At 37.8% G+C, this 22,207-nt stretch overlaps 5 protein-coding genes across 6 annotated transcripts; 3 read left to right on the top strand and 2 right to left on the bottom strand.

Annotated features, from left to right (window-relative positions):
- Nucleotides 1-554: 554 nt before the first annotated feature.
- LOC149389903 (small ribosomal subunit protein eS12-like) lies at nt 555-2,780 on the top strand. 2 transcript variants are annotated; one of them, XM_089624066.1, is made up of 5 exons: nt 555-675; nt 852-888; nt 1,520-1,817; nt 2,254-2,319; nt 2,460-2,780. In XM_089624066.1, the coding sequence occupies exons 2-5, from the start codon at nt 881-883 to the stop codon at nt 2,517-2,519; spliced, it is 432 nt and encodes a 143-aa protein (XP_089480192.1). In that variant the 5' UTR covers nt 555-675; nt 852-880; the 3' UTR covers nt 2,520-2,780. The 2 variants fall into 2 exon arrangements, with proteins under 2 accessions (XP_089480192.1, XP_089480193.1); XM_089624067.1 differs by lacking the exon at nt 555-675 and adding an exon at nt 709-730.
- A 3,537-nt stretch (nt 2,781-6,317) lies between these two features.
- LOC149389902 (Cytochrome c oxidase subunit Vc family protein) lies at nt 6,318-6,640 on the top strand. Its single transcript, XM_089623606.1, has one exon. The coding sequence runs from the start codon at nt 6,337-6,339 to the stop codon at nt 6,535-6,537; it is 201 nt and encodes a 66-aa protein (XP_089479732.1). The 5' UTR covers nt 6,318-6,336; the 3' UTR covers nt 6,538-6,640.
- A 140-nt stretch (nt 6,641-6,780) lies between these two features.
- On the bottom strand, nt 6,781-12,309 carry LOC149389901 (Prolyl oligopeptidase family protein). The gene is made up of 11 exons (XM_089623603.1): nt 11,892-12,309; nt 9,697-10,684; nt 9,453-9,581; nt 9,068-9,367; nt 8,522-8,980; nt 8,368-8,433; nt 8,192-8,252; nt 7,947-8,096; nt 7,592-7,729; nt 7,216-7,496; nt 6,781-7,102 (listed from the first exon to the last, which is right to left on the bottom strand). Coding segments are annotated over exons 1-11 (2,844 nt in total). The 5' UTR covers nt 12,163-12,309; the 3' UTR covers nt 6,781-7,101.
- A 6,044-nt stretch (nt 12,310-18,353) lies between these two features.
- On the top strand, nt 18,354-19,043 carry LOC149389900 (calvin cycle protein CP12-1, chloroplastic-like). The gene has a single exon (XM_089623604.1). It carries the CDS (start codon nt 18,546-18,548, stop codon nt 18,912-18,914), a length of 369 nt encoding a protein of 122 aa, XP_089479730.1. The 5' UTR covers nt 18,354-18,545; the 3' UTR covers nt 18,915-19,043.
- A 1,605-nt stretch (nt 19,044-20,648) lies between these two features.
- Nucleotides 20,649-21,893, bottom strand: BZIP53 (basic region/leucine zipper motif 53). The gene has a single exon (XM_089623623.1). The coding sequence runs from the start codon at nt 21,314-21,316 to the stop codon at nt 20,888-20,890; it is 429 nt and encodes a 142-aa protein (XP_089479749.1). The 5' UTR covers nt 21,317-21,893; the 3' UTR covers nt 20,649-20,887.
- Nucleotides 21,894-22,207: the final 314 nt, after the last annotated feature.

Here is a 22,207-nt window from a genome sequence, read left to right as displayed (position 1 = left end):
GAAAAATGGTATGAAGTAGCCAATTCAAACTATGACTTTTGCAAAATAGCCATAGTTTCATTAGGTATAGCAGCCAATTGAGAGTACTATGACTTTTAATCATGTCTCGATTAATTTTAATCCAGTCTTCATAAAGCTTACATTCTGTCTTTATAGTTCGTTGGGATTAAATTTAATCCAGCCTAGATTAATCTTACTTGGACTAGTTTGCTTATAGTTGACAAACTATGGCTATTTTGTAAAAGCTTAAGTTCTATTTGACTATATAGTCGCTTGACCCATTTATTAAATTTCTCATTAGTGGCCAACACAAAATTTTCGATGTGAAACATGTCATATAAGTGGTACCTAGGATAGTCTAGTGGTAATTCTACACCGGCTCTTGTGTGGAGGTCGTGGGTTTAATCCCCACTGCAGCAAAGCTGCCTTCAAAAAAAAAAAAAAAAGTGTCATATAACAATTTTGCTTATTACTGTGATTTTTCTATTTTTCCGAGGAAAAAAAAGAAGAGAGTTCACTTCAATTTGTTTGGCCCAATAATTTAGACCCAATAAATAAGAAGCCCATCAGTTTGGTAGTCCATTTAGCTAGGGTTTTGACTCTCGGGATTTATTTGTTCATAACAAAGCCGCGTTGCTGTTGCTTCCGACTAAATCTCTTCGGTTTTATTTTCAGGTAATTTCTCTACGATTCGTGTTCACTCGCTCATAATCAGTTGTTCTCCACTACTGTACTTTTTTTTTCTCTCCCATTGATTCGGATTTAACTCAATTATATTTCTCTTCTTTTATTCGTATATCACAATCTGACTTACGTTTCTCTGTTTTGATCCTTTTTTTTCATGTTTACAGAGCTTCCCGATCCGATAATCTTAGCAAGAATGTCAGGGTATGTAGCGGATTCTTATACTCGTATAATTCCTATTTTTTATTTATCATTTTTGCTTATAATTTGTATAATGAGATTACAAGAGTATTATAGACTACTGGTTACGTAGTTATTTTAATGTGGCCCTTTTAAATTTACGCGATAATTGCATTTTATCCTGGATATCAAGAAAAAAAGGTATATTTATTTATAGTCTAGCCATGTTTGATTCGGACGAGTAAACTATTAATTTTATTTATTAATTCACATATTTAGTTATTTTAACTATATTTCAGTATAAATAGATACAACTAGGGTTCAGTGAGAGAGAGAGAGAGAGATTTTGGTTTGTTGTTAATAAAGCCTCTCAATTTGATGATGCTTGATCAATAATTTAGCCTGCTTATTACGAAAGTTGTTGATCAGTGTACTGTTCTGTTCTGCTAGCAACCCTAGTTGGTATTAGGCTCTTAATATTATTTTGCGTGTTTGTAGTAGTTAAACCTACAAGTTTGATGATGCATATGCAAGATCAATATTTAAAAGTAAACATAGAGAGTCATTCAAGATGTGGTTTTTTGGTGTAATGTACAAGCTATATTTGGAAACTTGTTTTACAATGTGTTAACATTATGTGTTGGGGTTTGAACAGAGAAGACGGAGCTGTTGCCCCAGCTGTGGAGGCCCCGGCGGCGGCGGCGTTGGGAGAGCCGATGGACTTGATGACGGGCCTCCAGTTGGTGCTGAGGAAGTCGCTGGCCCACGGAGGCCTCGTTCGCGGGCTTCGCGAGTGCTCGAAGGCCATTGAGAAGCACACGGCCCAGCTCTGTGTCATGGCCGAGGACTGTGACCAGACTGACGTCGTCAAGCTCATCAAGGCTCTCTGTGCCGACCACAACGTTAAGTTGATTGCCGTCCCCAATGCCAAGACCCTCGGTGAATGGGCCGGGGTAAGCTTTTGAGCCTTCATTTAAAGCCTTGTTTTTTTCTTCCGTTGAATGTAATAAATGTCAAGAAGAACTATCGGGTTTTAATTAAATTTTTGGACAACAAACTGGTAATAAACCAAAATGATAATAAAAATAACATTTAGAAGCTTATATAGTTTGGAAGCTTTCATTTAAGGCCTATTTTTGCTGAATAGGATCAAAATGGTGCTTGTGTTGGTAGATAAATGTTGGGAAAAAATGGTTTTATTCCAAGTTTTTTGTTAACATAGGTTTAATGGTAATAAAACTAAGATTAGCCTTTCAAGTAGAAATGTTATGTTCCATCTCTAAACCCAATTAAATTGGAGTGTTGTGTTACTTTTATTGTTGGTGTTCTTGTTTGAAGACAATGCTGTGTCTGTTGATATCAAAGTTTGTTTTGGTTTTCACATTACAGCTATGCAAGATTGATGCTGAAGGTAAAGCAAGGAAGGTGGTTGGTTGCTCGTGCCTCGTTGTAAAGGTATGTGAACCGATCTTCGTCGCAAATCTTGCGTTTATCTTTAATTATGTTATTATTGCCGGTATTAAACAGTTTAGTTTTATTTCTAATATTTTTGTTTTTTTGTGGCTAATTGATATCTGGGTTGGTGCGTTGTGCAGGATTACGGCGAAGAGACTGAGGGTCTTCATGTTGTTCAAGAGCACGTCAAGTCCCAATAGATATATTGTTTAGTGAAAAATTGAGAGTTTGATGTCAATTTGCAATTAGGAAGTTTTGAATGCTTTTTTAATTTCTTCTAAAGTTTGAATGCTTTCGATCATAATGTCCCAACTTCGATTGTATCTTTGATTATTATCATCAGCCTTTTTATATTAAGTTTTGAGAAACACCCCTGCATTTTCGACGTGTCTTGTGATATTGAACTTTTCTTGGTGTTATGACCCGGGTGGTTTAAAACTCTTTTTTCCTCTTGAGTTGCATCATTATATGTCTTATGGCTTCCATAGCGACTTAATAACACCTACTAACCGGCCACTGTGTACTCCTTGACCTTGATGTAGTTTCATTTCGAGTACATGTTTGGAATTACTTTGAACATTCTCTTCAACAAACACTAACCACCTTCGTTCCCTCTGGATCAATTAAATTAAAGAAAAGAGGTTTGAGTGTGACACTGGATAGCATCTACACCTATTAACGACTAGAGATTTTCTGTGTGGCACCGGCTTTCATGATTTCTCATCCTCAAACCAAGTTCATCCTATTGGATTTGATGTTGGAACTTGCCTTGGGGTAAATAGCTAGCTTTGAGGACTTAATAGACCGGTCCTCGAAATAGTTTTGGCGAGAAGCGTTTGGTTGGGTACTTTAACCGACCATCTCAAGACTACTTGGACTCTCTACCGTCCTCTCTTTAGTTATAGGTCTCCTCTTTTATTTATTTATTATTTTCTATTAATTAAATATTATTTTTCATTTTCATTTCACCTAGATTTTCGAAGAACATCAATTATTGTGAGTTTGACATTTTGTTGTTGTATATATGGTGTTAAGACCCTAGCATTTTAAGTTGGGAGACGACTTTAGTGGCTCCAATTTGTAGCGTATGGTAAATCAAGGAAATATGGGTTCGGAAAGACTAGGAAATAAGAAAAAAATCTTAATGAAATAAGAGAAAGATTAAAGAGAGAAAGAGAAGAAAAGAACCAAATAAAAAAAAAAATTGGGAATTTAGCAATTATTTCTACAGTTTTTAGAAATATCACATATATCTCTTCAAATTATTATATATAACATATTTATATCCTAAAAAGTTTTGTTGAATCAAATATAATCATAATTTTTAGTTGACTTTATCATTAAAAAAATATGAAATGCCCATAATACCCTTGATCGAATATTCTACTTATATTTCATTTTTTTTAATATCTCCATTTATTTTTTCATTTTATTTATTAAAAAAAACGTCCATCTTATGATGAGCTTGGAGATTGCTCCGGGGGCCCAAGAAAACAATGACAATGTTCTTGGAGTTTTGTGAGTTTCGTGGAAGAAGAAGAAGAAATAAATGTGTGAAATGGATTTGTGTTGATACGTCAGCAAAAAGGCAACCCTCTTCCATCTCAACAAGTGAGGCTTGCCTCTACCTGAGCTAAAGGCAACCCCCTTCCGTCTCAACAAATGAGGCCCGCCTTGACCACAACAGGGTAGGCTGGCGTCGACCCCGGACCTGGAAGGAAGACCCTAGTAAATGACAAATCTACCCCAATTATCACCTCACTATAAATACTTAGGACAAACATATGTCAATGGGCTGGCGAACTCTCTCTCTCTCTCTCTCTCTCTCTATCTAGACTATGCCAAATTCTCTACTCAACTATTTCTCTCGCAAAAAAACATTTTTGAGATTCAAATCAAGAACCACGAGAAATCAAATCAATGCACTCATTCAATATTATACAAAAAAGAAGAACAATCTACTTCCATTATCTCTAGAATGGGGGGAAAGAAAAATTCACACTCTCTCTCTCTCACACAAATATTGGGTACCAAGACAAACTATATTCCGTCTACAAAAGTGTCCAAGTGCTTGAGAAATCGATTATCATGTTCTTCACTTGTTAAGAGGAATATTTTACCACCAATCCCACGTATTTGAAGGCACGTGGTCAAGTCTCTACACGCCATGTGTCCATAAGTGTTAGTATTCACTTATATTTTTTTTAATAAAATGAAAAATAAATAGGTGATCTCAGTAAAATTATTATAGACATTTTATATTTTAAACAAGTTAAGTCAATAAAATAAAATGTTAGTTTAAACTTAAAGGGTATATTTGATATATAAATGAGTTTTAGGGTATAAACATGCTATAAATAGTAATATGAATGGATACATTTGATATTTATAAGAATTTTGAGAATAATCGCAACATTTCGATTAAACACCAGGATATATATATATATATATATATATATATATATATATATATATATAAAAGATATTTTAAAAAAAAGAAAAAAAAATCAAATTACTCTTATTTATTTCTGTCCAAATTCCAAAATTCTACGAGAAATGAATCCAAAGTCTAATATGCGTGAGGACGTGGGCTCATTCCAAGCCCAAAGATCTTTTCGTCATCAAGGCCCATAAGTGAGGTAAAATGAATCCAGCCTTGGATCAGACTGAAAGCCCTCTTTAGTCGATTCTTTTTCTTCGTCTCGATTATTCCTCATTGAATCTCTCTACGCTTCGACGTTCCGAAATCCTCCGTGCTTCTCTGGTAAACGAACTAACCCTAACTTTGATTTTTGGATCCCTTTTCTCTGTTAAGAATTTTGTTCTCTGATAATCACACGATAAATTTTTTATGTTTTTAAAGTAGTCGGTGATTGATCTTCTCAATTTCAACGATTTCCCTCAGTGTTTTTAAATTTTCCTTCTATCTTGTTTATGTTTGAACCTCGTTTGTTTTATTTTCAAGAAATCGTTGAAATCCACTTCCTCTGCGGTGAAAAAAAATTATCTGAATTTCTAGGGTTTCACTTGCTCTTGAAGTTTTTGACACAGCAAATTATGAAAATTTATCAGAAAAATTAATCTCGACCAAATCATTAGTGATTGTAAGTTCTATTTTGAGTTTGTGGCTTGGTGAACAGTGTATAACCGTAATCCATATATTTTCTCTAGATGTGCTATGAATTCACAAATGTTCTTTGTTTGTATATCTGTGTGTATATGATATAGCGAAAGAGGCTAATGTATTATAACCCCTTTGTTTTTAGAGAATTAAAAATTTATAAAAAGACCCAAATTTTTTTATGCTCGAGTACAAGCAATTTACAAGTCTTGAACAAAGCGATAAACACTCAGAGACTGGTTTGATTAGTCCTTCGAAAATTAAATTGTTAATACTTGGCTCATGATGAATGCGTAAAAGAAAATAAATAAGAACTGTTTTAGGCTTGTTTGTGTCATGAATGTTGGTTTCATTTGCTATGTGTTTAGGAAAGGAAAACAGGCACACGATTCGTTTTTAAGCTTGGTATTGGGGCAACACTGGAGTGATATTTTGGTCTTTTATTTTTCTTTAGAGTTGCAGATTAGTTTTCAGGCTTGCTTGTGTCATTAAATAGACAAATTTTTAATCCTCAGCATGGACGGAATTTTCCATTCAAATCCCATAAATTATGGATTCGCATTTTGCAGAAATGGAGAAAAAGCCATTTAAAAATATTGTAAATGCTCACAAAACTGGGGCTCGGAAAAATATAAATCTAGATTATTAAATATTTGTATAGTCTCAGATTAGATATAAAACCTCTTCTTATGCCAACAAAATAAAGTGACTGATTTCATCCAAATATGTATAAGTAAGAAAACTCGGGTTTTGGTTTTTAGGCTTGTTTATGTCATGGGCCGATTCTCTTTATTAATTATCAACATGGGTTTACGTGATTAGGCTTGGTTTTAGTTAGTAAACACTGGTTTATAAGAAAATTTTCGGAGTTGCAGTTAATTTTAAAAAAGGCTGGAATGGCGGGTCACAAGATTGCTCACGCGACCCTGAAAGGGCAGCCGAGCGTGGTGAAGGAGCTGTGCATTGGAGCAGTGCTGGCATTGGGCTGTGGGTTCCTCTGGAAAATGCATCACTGGAACGAGCAGAGGAGAGTCAGGACGTTCTACGACTTGTTGGAGAAGGGCGAGATCAGTGTTGTCGTCGACCAAGAAGAGTAAAAACATTTCATCTCGCCTCCCTTTTGTGGTCATTTTTTGGGTTTGTGTCGGAATCTAATCTTGAGCTTTGTGGCTTTGGGTTTTTTTTTTTTTTTTTTTTTTTTTTTTTAAATAAGAAATTCTCTCTACACAGTTGTGGAATTTTATATTTTTTATGCATTCATAACTATCTTTCAGATAGAAATCTGAATCTACATTTTGCTTCTTACTTTCTGTCTTCTCGTTCGACTTTATTGTGATTAATTAGCACATTACACAACTGATTTATTGATGAATAAGATAGAGATGGTACAAGACCTGTAGTTACACTGTTTGGAAGAAGATGAGCTTTTCATTATTATTATTACAAACAATCAGGAGAAGCCGAAGCCACGGCTGGCCCAATTTTCCATTGGGAGGGCGATAAAATATTCAGGCTCTATAACCTGTTGTATGGTCAATTTAATACATGTTTTACGAGTTCTCTTCTCAAATAAATAAAACAAAAGTTGACATTTTTGCATATACTGAATCCTTGGCGCTCCAGGTTTCAACGGTCGACCAGCCATAAAGACAAGCCTTGACTCTGCATATTGTCATCATTTAAATGGTCATAAGGCGAGATGAAATGAGATTGTCCTTTAAGACCTTCAAAAATTAACAAACAAATAAAGTTTTTATACAACTGAGAGACTTTACCATAACAATGATCTTGGGCCAAAACTCGACTCTTCTGCCTCTCCTTCGCCACCTCCACTGGCAGAGACTTTGTTGGTTTCGGAATCGACGGCCTCAGAGCCCACAATCTCTTTACCCTCGGTCGTGGAGTTGGAGACACAGTGTTTGTGCAACCATCTATCAGTTTCCCAAAGCACGTGCAAAATGCTCTCTCGGGAGGCGTATCCGTGGCTCTCAAAGGGAAGGATCACAAGCCGGCACAGAGCGCCATGACCTTTCAGAGCATTAAAGAATCTATCCGACTGTGTAGGACAACATAAACCAAAACTCGGGTACGTCAGAATATAAGAAGATGCTGCAATGTAAAGGGAATAATAGAGCTTCATGATGCTTTCACCTGCATTGTCAAAGTCCCGGGATTGTTATCTTCTTCTCCGTGGATTAGGAGAATTGGCTTCTTGATTTTATTAGCCGACATGAACGGGCTCATCTCTACGTAAACACTGGTAGCTTCCCAAAGAGTTCGGTCCTCGTTCTGCATGAACAAAATATAAATGGATAAGCAAGATATGAAAATATAAACAAAACACAAATGTTAAAAGCAATGAATCATATAAGAACTGAAATCAACATGCGCCGTAAAATGGACAAGAGAGGGGCTAGGTCAATGGTAAGCGCTCTAACCTTCCAAATGAGATGAGATACTCAAAAAGTAATAAATTGCGTAGAAAGAAAATTAGTAGTGAACGAACCTGAAACCCAAACGGTGTGAGTGTTCTGTTGTAGGCGCCAGAGCGAGCAACTCCGCAGCAGAAAAGATGAGGGGCGTGTGCCAAGAGGTTTGCAGTCATAAATGCCCCATAAGAATGTCCTCCAATAGCAATTTTATTCGGATGAGCCACCTTGTTATACATACAAGAGTTCAGTTGAAAATAATGGGCATTTGAAATTGCTGACAAGTGACAACAGACGTATTTCGGCATATTGGAAAGCTTACTCCTCGGCGGATGACTTCCTCGACAGCAGCCTCGGCACTAGCTACCAGCTGCTCCACATAACTGATGAAAGTGAAACGATGCTTTGATTGATTATTCGGAAGAGAAACAATATCTCTGAGGTGACTCAAAGACTGTAATAATCAAGATACAAGTTTTCGTCAAGGAAGAGATTTACCTATCATTTGCCTCCTCTTTGCCCTCACCAATAATTGGTATCGTTGGCCCGGATAGGATAGCAAACCTGCGAGACTTTCGACCCGTGAGAAATTGACCGACCAGTTAAAACCTAATTACTAAAGGTAGAAGACAAAATAAAAGGTGGTTCATGCCTTCTAGCCAGCCAAAGGAGAGCTGACGTGGGACCAATCCCGGCAAATTCATTGGGAGAGCCACGGACTTGACCAGCAGCCTCTTTGCTTTTAAATTCTCCGGGGTAAGACCAGATCAGACATGGTAGAGGACCATCTTTTGAGGGGTCATAGCCTGGTGGAAGGTATAGTGTCGCAGTGAGATCAACTCCGTCCTTCCTCTGGTATCTGATCATCTCTTTCTGCAATGATGCTAGTTGCGGATAAGGATGAGGGAAATCTGTGATTTGACATGCTTTCTTCTCTGGCCAGCTAAGGATATAATATTGGGTGTTTTCCGTCTTTGACTCTTTGGAAGTCAAGATTTTCAGCTGATCAAGGCGTAGATCTCCTTCTTTCTCGTCAGACATCAAAGCAACGACAGACTCAAAGTACTTTTCTTTGTCGCTGTTCCATATTCTCTCTTTGCTTCCTGTGTTTCTGGGAGAATTTTCGGTTTAGATCAAAATACTGTTTAATAAATTTTAGGGAAGAAATAAAAAGAAACAAGTTAGTTGAAGAACTTACATCTCAAATAAATCTAAGAATGGGATGTTTCCTTCTGGAGTAGCACCACTTCCATTTAATAAGACGTATGTGCCTTCGTCATTTTCTTTCTTAAACTTAGCAATTACGTAAGTCCCAGCAGGAGTTCTTCGCGACATGGGTGAGCCGGGATCAGAGTAAACGTCTTCTGAAGACCTGTCGAATAGTATTCGAGGGCTCACATCCTTTGATCCGGGAGAAATAACCCAAGTTCGCACTCTCCGTGTTTTATACCATGATTCATAAACTAAAGCCAGCGAGTCATCACACCAAGAGATTCCTCTGTAAAGATGTAAGAGTACCAAATAGATTCAGATACTAAGTTAGCGTTTTAATTCTCGAAGAACGGTGATCATTCACTTCATACCCATAACGAAGATCAAGCTTGTGCAGGATTTCTGGCTCTTCATTTTCCAGTGGCTCAGCGGGTTGTGTGTAAACTATATCACGAGGGGATACTTCAACTTTAGCATCTCCTCCGTCTTGAGTCTCGACCCTAAAAGTTATAAATGAAACACCATTATCTTTTGAAGTTATATGCAAAATCTATTAGTTTATATACTCACATATATATAAACTTATATTGTAGACATAGTTTTTGCGGTATATACCAGTACAGGGAAGATGGTTTATCTGCCCTCCAATTTAGGGAGCGCACACCTTTCCTCACACTACTGGAGGCAATAGGGATATCCTCTGCAAGGGGGAGATCACAAAGCTCTCTAATAAACCTTCCATCGGCTGTCCAAAGATCAATTTTCTTTGGAAATCTTCCACAAGGCACATTGAAAGAATATGGTCGATGAAGTGAACTAATCAGAACGTACTTCTCATCAGGGGAAGGGTCCATCGATGTATACACAGCCGGAGGGCCAACTTCCTTCACTGTCCCATCCAAGGAAGCCAGAATAAGTTGACTTGTTGCGTAGTAGTCAAACAAATCCGCATCATACTCATCCTTGAGCAAATCCTGGAAGGTTCTAACTTGAATAACACTCTTTTGCTCATTAGATTGGATCTTTGGGCCAAAGGGAATGACAGGTTTCTTAGGAGGGCCTTTCCTAGATAAAGGTATCGTGGACACTAGCAGAGTAGAATTATTCAACCAAACGAAGTTGTCAAAAACGGCATTCAAACAGATATCCGGGTTGTCAGTCAGAGGCCTCGCTTTCCCTGTTTCCACATCAGCAAGCCATACTCTGATCTTGCTACTCTCATTTTCCTCATCCTGAACTCGAATACCAAAGGACAGATGCCGGCCATCGGGCGACCAGGTCACAAAATTGATCTTGGCACCGTCTGGGAGGCCATGGACCTCGTTCTCCGGTCCCAACGTACCATCTGGCATTAGCTGATGGATTGCAATGCCGGTATAGAACGACATACGACTCCTCGTATTACATTTTCCGTCGATGCGTACACCGGCTAACTTTTCTTCCGGTCTCGCCAGTTCTGCCAAAGGAGGCAAAGCTCTCCGCTTGAGAAAGAGTATTTTGTCCCTGAAGGGCGAGAATGACAATGTCGGAAGAGGCGGGGCGTCGACGATGTCCTTAATCTCCGGCGGAGGGATACGATATCCTACTTCCGAAGGCAATTCGTCTGTGTCATTTCAAAAAGGAAAACGGGATTAACTTCTCTTGAAAGATCATTTAATATCAAGTTTAGATTATAGCTGCCACAAAGAAGACTGAAAATATGCGTGTACATACTATTACTATGTATGATGAAAGCAATAAATCATTCAGATCATTCACTTTGATTTCTTTTATTTTATTCCATTCCAAGATGATTAATCAACAAACTTTGATGTGTTAATCCACAATCATCAACCAATCACTAGCTCGTGTTAAACTCTTCGAAAAGCTCACACAGGTTCAAATATGTGTCCTGATGACGGCAATACTACCACCATATTGATAACCGCACCACAACTAATAATAATATAAATTCATTTCCATAAATAAATAAAAAAAAACTACACTATGTACCTTCTGTTCCAAGATTATTAAAAACCAAACTTTAACGCGTTAATACACGATCATTATCCAAATACTAGCTCCACTCTTCAAAAAGCTCACGCGCATTCAAATCTGAATATTGTTAATGACGATACTAGATACCATAAAGAAAGAATGAACTAGGATATCGGTAACCGCAGCACTACTAGTAATATTCATTTCCATATATATATATACAACTACACTTTGCTATCTTCACTTCCAAGATGACTAATAAACAAAGTTCTACGCGTTAATCCACAATCATCAACGATTATTAGCTCATATCCAACTCTTTGAAAAGCTCACATGGGTTCAGATCTGAATGCTGATAATGGAAATACTATATACCATATAGAAACGATGCATTAGGATATCTGTTACCGCAATACAACTAGTAACATTCAGTCCTTTCTAAAGGAAACAATCGGTGGTAAGCTCGGTGCAATACTTTCAGCCCTGCACATGAAATCGTGCATTTTGTAGCCCAAAACCAATATCATTCAGATTCCCAGAGTTGAAATTAAATTCAGATGGCATGAAAACAATTAGCTTCACAACTGAACCAATTCCAAACAAGTACATTTCGATTTCACTCACACAAAAATTAATTTTAACAGATCGCAAAGTAAACGATAAAATCAAAGACAACCACTTCTCAGTCCATAATTCCAAACACGAAAGCAATATGCTCCTTAGCCGAATTTTCGAACCACGCACAGAAACAAATTTCCGATCACTTGGTTCAACAATACGATTGTGAAGCCAAATTCAAGTGTTTCACTACATTTCCCCAAAACACAAAATACCTTCATACTCAGCAGCTATACCAGTTGCCGGAGAAGAAGAAGTCACAGAGCCGTTATTGGCGTTCTCGGCGATAACGGCGTTTAGGGGAACAAGGTTCCGGAGCCGAGAAGAGGTCGACATGGAAACGAACTTCCCGGCGGAGCTCCGGCGAGAAGAAACAGAGGAGATGGGAGAGAGAGTGAAAGTGAAACGGGAAGGTTTTAGAGAGAGAAAGGAGGGAGGAGAGAGAAAGAGACGATGATAAAGAGCGTTGAAATGGCATCTCGTCATTGGGTTTGGTTAGCCAGCCCAATTGGATTTGGAATCGGATTACCTTTTTTTGCGTTACTATAGTTACCAATTTGGTACACTTTTTTGAGACACTGTTTGGCTGTTCCTAGTACGTTAAACTCGCAACCAAACACTCCAAACTCAGTTTTTATACAGTGAAGCCAGTTCCCATCCCACTGCCCAGCACAAGTAGTCAGTGCCAGTGAATCAAATGTAAGGTTAGAGTAGGTTTGGTTTCTCTGTTTTCATTTGCAAAACAAATATTCTATTTTAATCATAAAAAGAAAAATTATGAAAATTTGAGAAAACTGTAACCTTAAATTAACACCAAGCTCCATGTTAGACAAACTAGGAAAGTCAAACTTTTAGGTATGTAAAAAGTCGAAAATACCTTTAATTTTTTTGTGAAAATTTGCAAGTTTATCGATAAAAAAAATTAAATTTACAATTTCAAACTTTTTTTTTCAATATAGTAGTTATAATTTTGAACTTTCTAAAAGAAATATCCAATGATTTCGAACGTTTTAATGGCATTTCAAACTTTTGACAAAAATCTTCGAAGTAAAGTGAAAAACTTTGAATTATTTGATAAAAACTGCATAACAAATTTTCACAAAAAAATTAAAGACATTTTAGACTTTTTACATAATTAAAAGCTTGAATTTTCTTATATGTTTAAGGAAAAATATCCAGAGTATCTCTCGTGTTTAATCGAAATGCGATATTTATCCCTTTGATTTCAAGAAATATCAGACATATCCCTTCAGTTTAATATAAATGACATATGTCTCCCCTAAAAAAATATTATATTGCAAATATCACCTTTTTTGTTTATTTTTTACAAAAAAATAATTTGAACTCCCTCAAATACCCTTAGTAAAATAAATATTTATCTAGTATTTTATTTAAAAAAAATCAAAATCTCTCTTTATAAAAAAAATCCTTGAATTTTTATATAGAAATTTTTTAATTTAATTTTTTTTTTTGTATATATAATAAAAAAAAAATTATTTCATTAAGGGTATTTTGAGGAGTTCAATTTTAAAAAAATAAAATAAATGAAAATGGTGATATTTGCAATATAGCAATTTTTTAGGGGAGTCGTATGTCATTTATATTAAACTGAACGGATATGTCTGATATTTCTGAAAATCGAAGGGATAAATCTCACATTTCGATTAAATACGAGGGATACTCTTGATATTTTCTCTATATTTAAAAAGCTTAGTTTTCGAATGCGAAGTTTAGCTTCTCAAGTTTTCTTTTGCAAAAGTAGAGAAAAGTGATTTATTGTAGGAAATAATACATAAAGTGAATACATGTGCACACACATACCGTCTTTTAAGTGTAAATTTGTGTCTTTGATACTTAATAATCCAATTTAATCAGATCAACAATTTTCCTGTAAACTTTATTTGAGGTATTAAGAAATCTAATTTGTAGTTATTGACATGTCGTTTTTAGGTATCCATATTTCAAATTTTATCCCGAAAAATACACATTTAGTTGTCTTTTTATATATCTACGTTTTTTTTCATAATCCCTGGAGTTATTAATTTTTCATCAGTCCAACACTGGCAATATGCTATGCTATTATACTATTTCTCACTTTTTGTTTGTAGTATTCATATTTTTATTTGAAAGAGAATTTTATTTATTTTTAAATAAAATATCTTTTAAGATTCAAAATTAATAGATATTCTCTATTTACTCGTCTACAATATGATTTCTCATCCTTTTGTCTATAAACGATATACAATGTTTAGATGATGTCATTTTCATGATGTCGTTTTAAATATGAAGTCCCTCATCGCTTTGTATGCTTTTACATATTAGATTATTACTACATATTCAACAAAATGGTGATTATTTTGAGGCTGTGGCACATGCTCCTTCACAATAAAATAATTTAGTATATTCCTTGATTCATTTTGAAAGGAGGACAGAGACAGTCGTGTTATGACACGTATCAGTAACGCATAGTAACCAATCAACCACGGCTGGTTACTTTATATTGAGAAATTATTTCCACTTGGCAAACTGAAAATGACAAAATTACGCATCAACCACATAAAATATTTATTTATAAAAAAACGCAATCAAAGATTACAATTTATGCACAGTTTTGTCATTTTGCATCTTAAGTTAATATTTTTTAAAAATATATAATATAATAGCTAGAGATTTTTATGTTAAAAAGGAAAATCGTACAAAATAACCCTTTGAACTTATTAAATAGCAAAATAACCAAATTTTTCAAAAAAAATTTGACAGTCAAGATTAAAATTTTTGACGATTATTGTTGATGTCGATTTCAACAATCTCAAATTATAATATATGGGTTTATTATAAATATGGGTTTCAGAAGACGTCGTATAAGAAGCAAAGAAAATTCAAAAGAAATTGACAAAAACGAATATAAATGCTTGAAGTTTTTATTAATAACCGAAGAGATTACAAACTAGAAGATGGCGAAGTGCCGAACTCAACGAGGGCGAACTCAGAGAGTATAGAGATAAGAGATCGAAAGTAAGATTGTAAGCTTGCGTGTGCGAAATTTGACATATCGGCTTCTATTTATAGTCGAGGCTGGTTTGTTGAAGTGGACACGTGTTCGTCGGTTCGTCTCTGCCACGTCGCTAGTCGAAATTATCTCAGATCCGATCTTCGCGGCGGAGTCTTTTATCTGACCATGACCGATTCCTCTCGCTGGGTCAACTCGGGCGACTCTTCTTGTGGCGAATTGGGCTTGGGCCGACCTCCGCGAGTCGAGCTGGGTCTGTTGTTGGGCTTTGGTCGTGCTAAGCCCAACTTAAATGATTTTATTATTATTTTTTAGAAAATTGATTTTTGACCCCCACAATTATTATAAGTAATTTAGTATCACTTTAAAAAAAAATTATCTTGGTTTCAACAAAAAATTTGACACCAGATTACTCATATTTTGGCTATTTCACTAAATTAAGACAAACTTTGTCTATTTTACAAATTCATAACTTTAAATTGGCTATTTAGCTACATCCTCTTATTAAAAATAGGTATATATATCACCCGATACTACCAACACCGTATAAATTCTAACCATGAAAGACGAGACCTTATAACAATAATAATTCAATACTAGAATTGGATGAACCGCATCGTGTATGAGCTTTCGATGAATAAAAGACAAACCACACTAGACTTCGAGCAACACATTAATTATTTTAACATACTTTTAGAAGTTAATAGATGAACCAAAACGCTTGAAAACCACCATTAGAGCCACTTCCACGACCTCAACCACCTCCACGAGATGGTCCACCACCATTACCTCCGAATCGTCCACTTCGATTGGAGTTTCCATAGTTGACTGAAATTGTTGTTGTGAAACAGCATTCGCAGACAGATCGAGCAACCCGTGATGATTCCTCGACGTGCTTGAGTTCAGTGCATGGAGTCTCAGCTCCTGAGATTGGAGCATGAACTGAACTTCATGTAGACTTAGATCGCCTTGATGAGAAGTAAGGTTAATCACAACAGACTCATACTCTTGACCGAGTCAACCAGTGATGTAAACTGCTCATCGTCATTGATAATCTGACCAGACAAATTGTTGTTATCTGCAATGTTTTTTTTATCTTAAGAACATACTCATCGATTGACATTTCTCCTTTTTTTGTAGTTTGAAGATGAAAGTAGAGTTGCAACGAGCTTTGGAATTGGTGGAGTTTAGACAATTGAGAGTCAACTATACTTCCACAGAACTTCTACAACGATTGACGTGACCAAGCATATTCCCCGAGATTGAATCAAATAACCAAGTCATCAAGAACTGGTTGTAACGAAGCCAATTTTGGTACTCAAGATTTGGACGACGAGTCGTCGCTTGAGTAGGATATGTCAGATATGCTATTGAATTGATGAACAAATAAGGAATTGGAACCGTTCCAAACAAAATTCCTTTGAGTCCATGATCTTTGACTCGGCATCATTTGAGATCGCCAGAGCACATAGTTGTGCCTATCAAGCCTCATAGGCAGAGGATTCACATGAGGAACGAAGGTTGAGTTGACTGGAATATTTTGGGCGATTCTCCGGTGATCGGCTTTGACAAAGCTTGCGATGCCTATTAATGCTCGAAGATGGATCAACACTTAAAACCAGAGTGGTTTGATCCAGGGCCGGACCCTGTGACCGCACTAAGGCAAAATTGGTATGAGATTCTCCAATCCAAGCTCTTGTTTGGGAAAATGATAGTTTGAACTATTGAGCTCACTCCAGCTATGCTTGTGTGAAATTTGTGAGTTCACTCCAGCTATGCTTGAGTGTTCCTCAAAGACAAAGAACACTTGAGCTATTAGAGCGTGGAGGCAGTGCCTCTGACGCGCACTCCAACACTCAACATTAGTATGATTGCGTTAGGGGCTTAACAAATCTCACGAGAAAGATCTCAACAAGATATGAATTTGACATAGCTTCGGGGCCCAATTTTCGGAGGATTTATCGCTCTTAACTGCTTCAAAGCCTTGCGGGAGCTGTAAGATATCCCTTTGTCTGTTGAGATTCTCCATCCGTTGGCCAAGGATCGTCCCCACTTTTCCGTCGCAATTTTGTACTATTGAGCTCGCTCCAGCTATGCTCGTGTGTGATTTGTGAGTTCGCTCCAGCTATGCGTGAGTGTTCTTGAAAGAAAAAGAACAGTTAAGCCATTGGGGCGTGGAGCCAGTGCCTCTGGCGCACGCTCTGACGCTCAACATTAGTGTGATTGCGTTGGGGGCGTAAAAAATCTCGAGAGAAGGATCTCAACAAGATGTTTGGCAGAAATTCGAGTGTGAAGAATTTTGTTACTTCCCCCTCGCGGAGTATTTATAGGGTTTGAGTTGCTCAAGGAGACCCGTCGGACTTGCCTTAGACAATAAGGAAACATGGGCTGTGTGACGCCGACCATGTTGCTCGGACCGGTTGAGCGATGGCCGTGTGGCTTAGGTCGGCCATGTTGCTCGAACCGATCGAGTGATGGTCGTGTGGCTAGGCCGGGCATGTTGCCTGGATTGGCCAGGCGAGTGGTGGTCGTGTGGCCCGGGCCGACTGTGTTGCTCGAACCAGCCAAGTGGTTGTCGTGTGGCTCGAGCTGGCCAAGTGATCGGTCGTGTGCCCAAGGCCGGCCGTGTTGCTCGGGTTGGCCGAGTGATAGCCCGTCCGGGTGATCGGTTGTGTGACCCGGGCTAGCCATATTGCTCAGGTTGCCCGAGTGATCGGTGGTGTCCCTTGGGCCGACCGTGTTGCTTGGTCCGGCCGAGTGATCGGTTGCGTGCGCCGGGTTGATCGGACGGGTGACTAGTTCGTGCGCCCTGGGTCGCCCGTGTTGCTCGGACCGGCCGAGTGACTGGTCTATGCGTCGCGGGCCGACCGTGTTGCTTTGATCGGTCGGATAATTGACTGTCCATCCGGACGGTGATGGACTTGTCGAGTTTTCCTCCGTCAAGACCTTTGGCTTGTTTCTTGACGTCTTCTCGATGATCGACAGAGTGAGCATAACAGACCTTTTTATAACTTAGCTCATCGGATATTTGCATTCTATCCGGTGCTCTTGTTTGGTGGAGAACTGGGTGTTCCGATAATTTGAAACCGAAGAATCGCATAAAATTAACCCCTAAATTTATTGGTTGACGGCGTCCAAACAATAAACTTATTATGTTTAGATAAACTTTGGACTAGAGATTTTATTAATCTGAGAATCTCAAAATACAATAACCAATAGTTTGGGTATTAATAGTAATACCAAACTTCATTGATTCGTTGGTATCGAGCTCTACCTGCGTGGCATATTCATTCGCCAGTTAAGCAGAGTTGCTTCTAGTACGACACACGGAATAAACGGCGTACAGTAGATCACTATCTATTGCATAACATGAAACGACGCTAAAGAACCAAAACTTTTAGAGCTTGTGTCTATTGGTCCAAAAGCTTCATTAACAATCGTGATTGATGAAAAAAAAAATAGACTATATTCTATTTTTTTTTAAAAATGTTTAATTTTTAGAGCTTGTGTTTATTTATTTATATAATAAATTAAATATCTTTAAATGAAGAGGAATAATGGCCTAGAAAAAGCGATTGTCTTTCCTCAAAAAAAAAAAGAAAAAAAGAAAAAAAAAAAAAAAAAGCGATTGTCTTATGAGTCCAGCGAGGGAAGGAAAATAAAAATCTAAACGACACATAGAAGATGACGTGGAGACAGTCTAGTGGTGGCAAGAAGAAGATAAGAAATGTGCGCTGAGAACTCGATCACCATATCACAATATATCTCTCTCCCTCTCTACCACAAGACAATCCCTCGGTCGTATCAATAATCACACAAATCTCATCATCAGCTCACAGATCATCACCAGACCACAAGCATGGCAGCAATGGCCGGCGTGAGCGGAGTCCTCTCAGCGCCGCGATTGGTCAACATCGGGGGCAGATCCGAGCCGTGGAAGCCGATGGCGATGATTCCGTCGAAGCCGATGCGGATGTGGAGGAGGCTGGTGGTGGCGAAGGCTGCGCCGGACGGGCTGTCGGAGAAGGTGGCGGAGAGCATAAAGGAGGCGGAGACGGCGTGTTCGGAGAATCCGGCGAGCGGGGAGTGCGTGGCGGCGTGGGACGAGGTGGAGGAGCTGAGCGCCGCCGCGAGCCACGCCAGAGACCGCCAGAAGAGCACCGATCCCCTCGAGGAGTACTGCAAGGACAATCCCGAAGTCGAAGAGTGCCGTACCTATGAAGACTGATCAGATTAGGATTACCTCTCTCTTTATTTTCCCCTCTCCTTCTCTCTCTATCCTTGTTATTATTATTATTATTATTACTGGATTAAATGTATACGCTAAGTTTTGGTAATGATATTGTGGCATTTTACTTTTGTGGTTTTCGGATATCTCGCTACTACTAGTAATATACTAATATGATAGAAGAAGAAGTGACGTGAATGATTTTTTTTTTTTTTATTTCGATTCATTTCTGAAGTGTCTTACTCTAGTAGTCTAGTATCTGATAGAGATTAATTGATTAATTAATTAGTTCCGTATTCATACTTTTGAAGTCATTGCTTAAAGATCACATCACATGCGCGTTTGTTATGTTAACTTGATCCTCTCTCTCGCTCTCCCTATATAGCTACTTTTTCTTCTTGCTTTGCTTTATTGTTATTATTATTATTAATTGTAATGAAGGGATCATCACTATGACAATCTCGCATACGTTATGTTTTGTGGCTACTATTATTATTATTATTATTATTGTTTTGAGTTATTGGTATCTCTCTTCGGTCATCATTAGTCATTACTATGTCATGAACGAAGCTTGTGGTGGGTTACGAAGCTTGTGGTGGGTTTGTTGGGTTGTTTAGCTCTTCTGGTTTTGTTGAGATGTTTATTCGGATGATAAAGTCGCATGATTTTTTTTTTTTTTTTTTTGCTCAGAGATAAAGTCGCATGATTTTTTTTTCTTTTGTTCAGAGATAAAGTCGCATGATTGTTTTGGGTGATTTAGAGTTTAGACTTTAGATCTAGCAGAATCACATGATGCTGTGGTGGTTTTTTAGGTATGATTTCACAATTGATTATTATTTAAGGCCTGCTGGCAAAATATGTGTATTAACTGAAACTATGTGGCAACCTAATAAGTGATGTCTGTGCTTCCATTTCATTGAATCACATGAGAATCCAACTTTTTTAGCTTCTTATTGTTATAATTTTTAGAAGAAAAAAAATGGTTTTGCACATAGATTCAGTTTCTTGGTATTTTAATCAAATTGAATAGTAAAGTAATAATGTCAAAGTGTGAGTACGGGTAATAGATAAAGATCAACAAGCTTAATCTTTATTTATGGGTTTTCTTGGAATTGGAATTAATATAAAACTCTGACGAGATGTCAAGTCGCTCACGGCTAAAAGTATCCACTATTTTCATCGCATAGAAAAGCACTAGTCTATTATCAATATATATTCGTCAAAGCTGGTCTAGGAAAAGAAATGATCATAATCATATCTTTGATGGATAACGTTGGCAACTTTAGAACAAGAAACCAATGAGTCTAAAACTGGCTGCTCAGTTTAAGGATTAGTATTCCTATCCTTATCCTCTTTGCATTTAACCTCAACCTAACAAATAACAAAAAATAAGAAGTTCCTGTCTTTTCCATCGCTCAGATTGTAAGAAAGAATCAAATGCAAACAATTCCCATAAAACACAGGCATTAGAAACAGAACTACTTCTGTACATTCCGTAGCCAAAAGGTCCAAAACATAGCATAAAAAAATTATATTAACGAAAAAATGATGAACTCACAAAGCTAAAGGCTAATAATAATAATATTACAAGCAATCAAATTAAAAATCAGCTGCGATCATGGGCTTGCGGACGGAACAGAAATTCTGTTCCGAAAGCACCAGAATCTGAGGCAAAAATGAAGAAAAAAAAGGCAGACACTGGAGGCTTTCTAGTATTGCTATTAGATTGTGAGAAACAACCGAACCAAAGCATTCCCATATAACAAAAGCATAATCATTACATAACATCCATCTTCTGTACATTGGAATTCCGAATCGGAAACCAAAACATTACAAGAAGGAAAATAAAAAGCCCAAATCATAAAGCAAAATCCTAATAATGATAATAACAATAAAAGGCACAGCACTGCTACTACTATAACAATAAGTACTAATAAAGACGTGAAAAAACACACAACCAAATTTGTCTATCTTCAAGCGAAGAACATGTCGACGTCAGACAAGGGGTGGGCGGGGTAAGCGCTCTGCCAGGGCTCGAGGAGCGACTCGGGAATCTCGGGAATGTCGACGGAGAGACCACTGACTTCCTCGACGATCTGGAGGACCGAGTTCAGGGACCGAAGCCGGTCCGTGAGCTCTGCCATCTGGGCCCTCAGCACGTTGTTCGAAGAGTCCAGTTGGAAGAAGGCCTGCTCTTTCGCCCTGATGCTCCGCACCACCTGGCCGTTGGATATCTGGAGCCGGCTCGTCTCCGCCGTCAGATCTTCAAGCTGTTTCTGCTTCCTCATCCTCGACCGCCGAGCCGATTCCCGGTTCGACAGCATTCTCTTCCTCTTTCGGCTGTCCTCCGTCGGATCAGACCCGTCCGATCCCGAACTCGCTGGCCGTGGAATCGATGCCATTCTTTTCTATTGTAGTTTTTATTTAAATTTGCCTCGGAAACAATGACTCAGTGGTTCTACGAATACTAGGATCTCTCGATTAATCTATGAATAATTTAGAATAGGACGGAATAATTTGTATGAACTGATATTGAATTAAACAAAATTAGGGCTGGGTATCTATATTAGGGGAAATAGTTCATGAGAAGACGTAGAACCAGTAGAGAAACACGACGGAGAAAGAATGAAGCAATCGGATTCGACGCAGCGAAGAAGAGAACGTCATAGAAACACTAAATTCATTGATCTGATCGAACCACAAAACACCCCAAGATTCGAAACCCTAGAAAATATTGCAAAATCCCCAAATTTAAAATTAAAAAACCCTAGGTCAAATCAGACAGAGTTTCTAGATCTCGAACGACTTTGAGAGAGAAAATAAAATAAATATAAAAAGACAAAAATAAGCGAAGAAACTAAAGAGGAAAGAATGAAAGAAAAAAGAAAAGGAACTTAGCTCAGACAAAGAGTTGCTTATACAGCGAGAAAAGCGTGTAAAGCGTATAGAAATGCGAGAGAAGGGAAGGTTTTGGAGAGGCGTAGAGACGGGTTTATATAGGAAAAAGCCGGCGTGGGATTTCAGATTACCGGATTAATTAAATCGGATTTGATGTAGTAGTTAGGTGACGTGTCGTTATCTGATTGGTATGTGATGGTTTTCATGGGTGTCGGTGTCATAGCTGTCGTCACTCTGCACGCCAGCTGTTACACGTTTTAATGCACTTACCGCTTTCCACGCCCCTTCCTTTTCTCTTTTTATTTCCTCTCTCATTTTCAGTTTCTTATCTGTATAAAATATAAAGAATAAATGGCCTCAGGTATAACTAAGCGGTCCTCGAAGTTTCAAAATTA

Source organism: Urtica dioica, chromosome 8 (genome assembly GCF_054948205.1).
Source record: "Urtica dioica subsp. dioica isolate 48M chromosome 8, U.dioica_male_clone48M_v1_H2, whole genome shotgun sequence".
Taxonomy (NCBI): Eukaryota; Viridiplantae; Streptophyta; class Magnoliopsida; order Rosales; family Urticaceae; genus Urtica; species Urtica dioica.
Note: the sequence above shows the minus strand (reverse complement) of the source record. Positions and strands in the feature narration are given on the sequence as shown.

Coding starts and splice junctions, on each gene's coding strand:
- LOC149389903 (XM_089624066.1), top strand. Junction 1,818..2,253: donor CCCTCGGTGAATGGGCCGGG/GTAAGCTTTTGA, acceptor TTCACATTACAG/CTATGCAAGATTGATGCTGA. Junction 2,320..2,459: donor GCTCGTGCCTCGTTGTAAAG/GTATGTGAACCG, acceptor TGCGTTGTGCAG/GATTACGGCGAAGAGACTGA.
- LOC149389902 (XM_089623606.1), top strand. CDS start 6,337: ATGGCGGGTCACAAGATTGCTCACGCGACCCTGAAAGGGCAGCCGAGC.
- LOC149389901 (XM_089623603.1), bottom strand. CDS start 12,162: ATGACGAGATGCCATTTCAACGCTCTTTATCATCGTCTCTTTCTCTCT. Junction 10,685..11,891: donor TATAGCTGCTGAGTATGAAG/GTATTTTGTGTT, acceptor GAAATGACACAG/ACGAATTGCCTTCGGAAGTA. Junction 7,730..7,946: donor TCACACCGTTTGGGTTTCAG/GTTCGTTCACTA, acceptor TTGTTCATGCAG/AACGAGGACCGAACTCTTTG.
- LOC149389900 (XM_089623604.1), top strand. CDS start 18,546: ATGGCAGCAATGGCCGGCGTGAGCGGAGTCCTCTCAGCGCCGCGATTG.
- BZIP53 (XM_089623623.1), bottom strand. CDS start 21,316: ATGGCATCGATTCCACGGCCAGCGAGTTCGGGATCGGACGGGTCTGAT.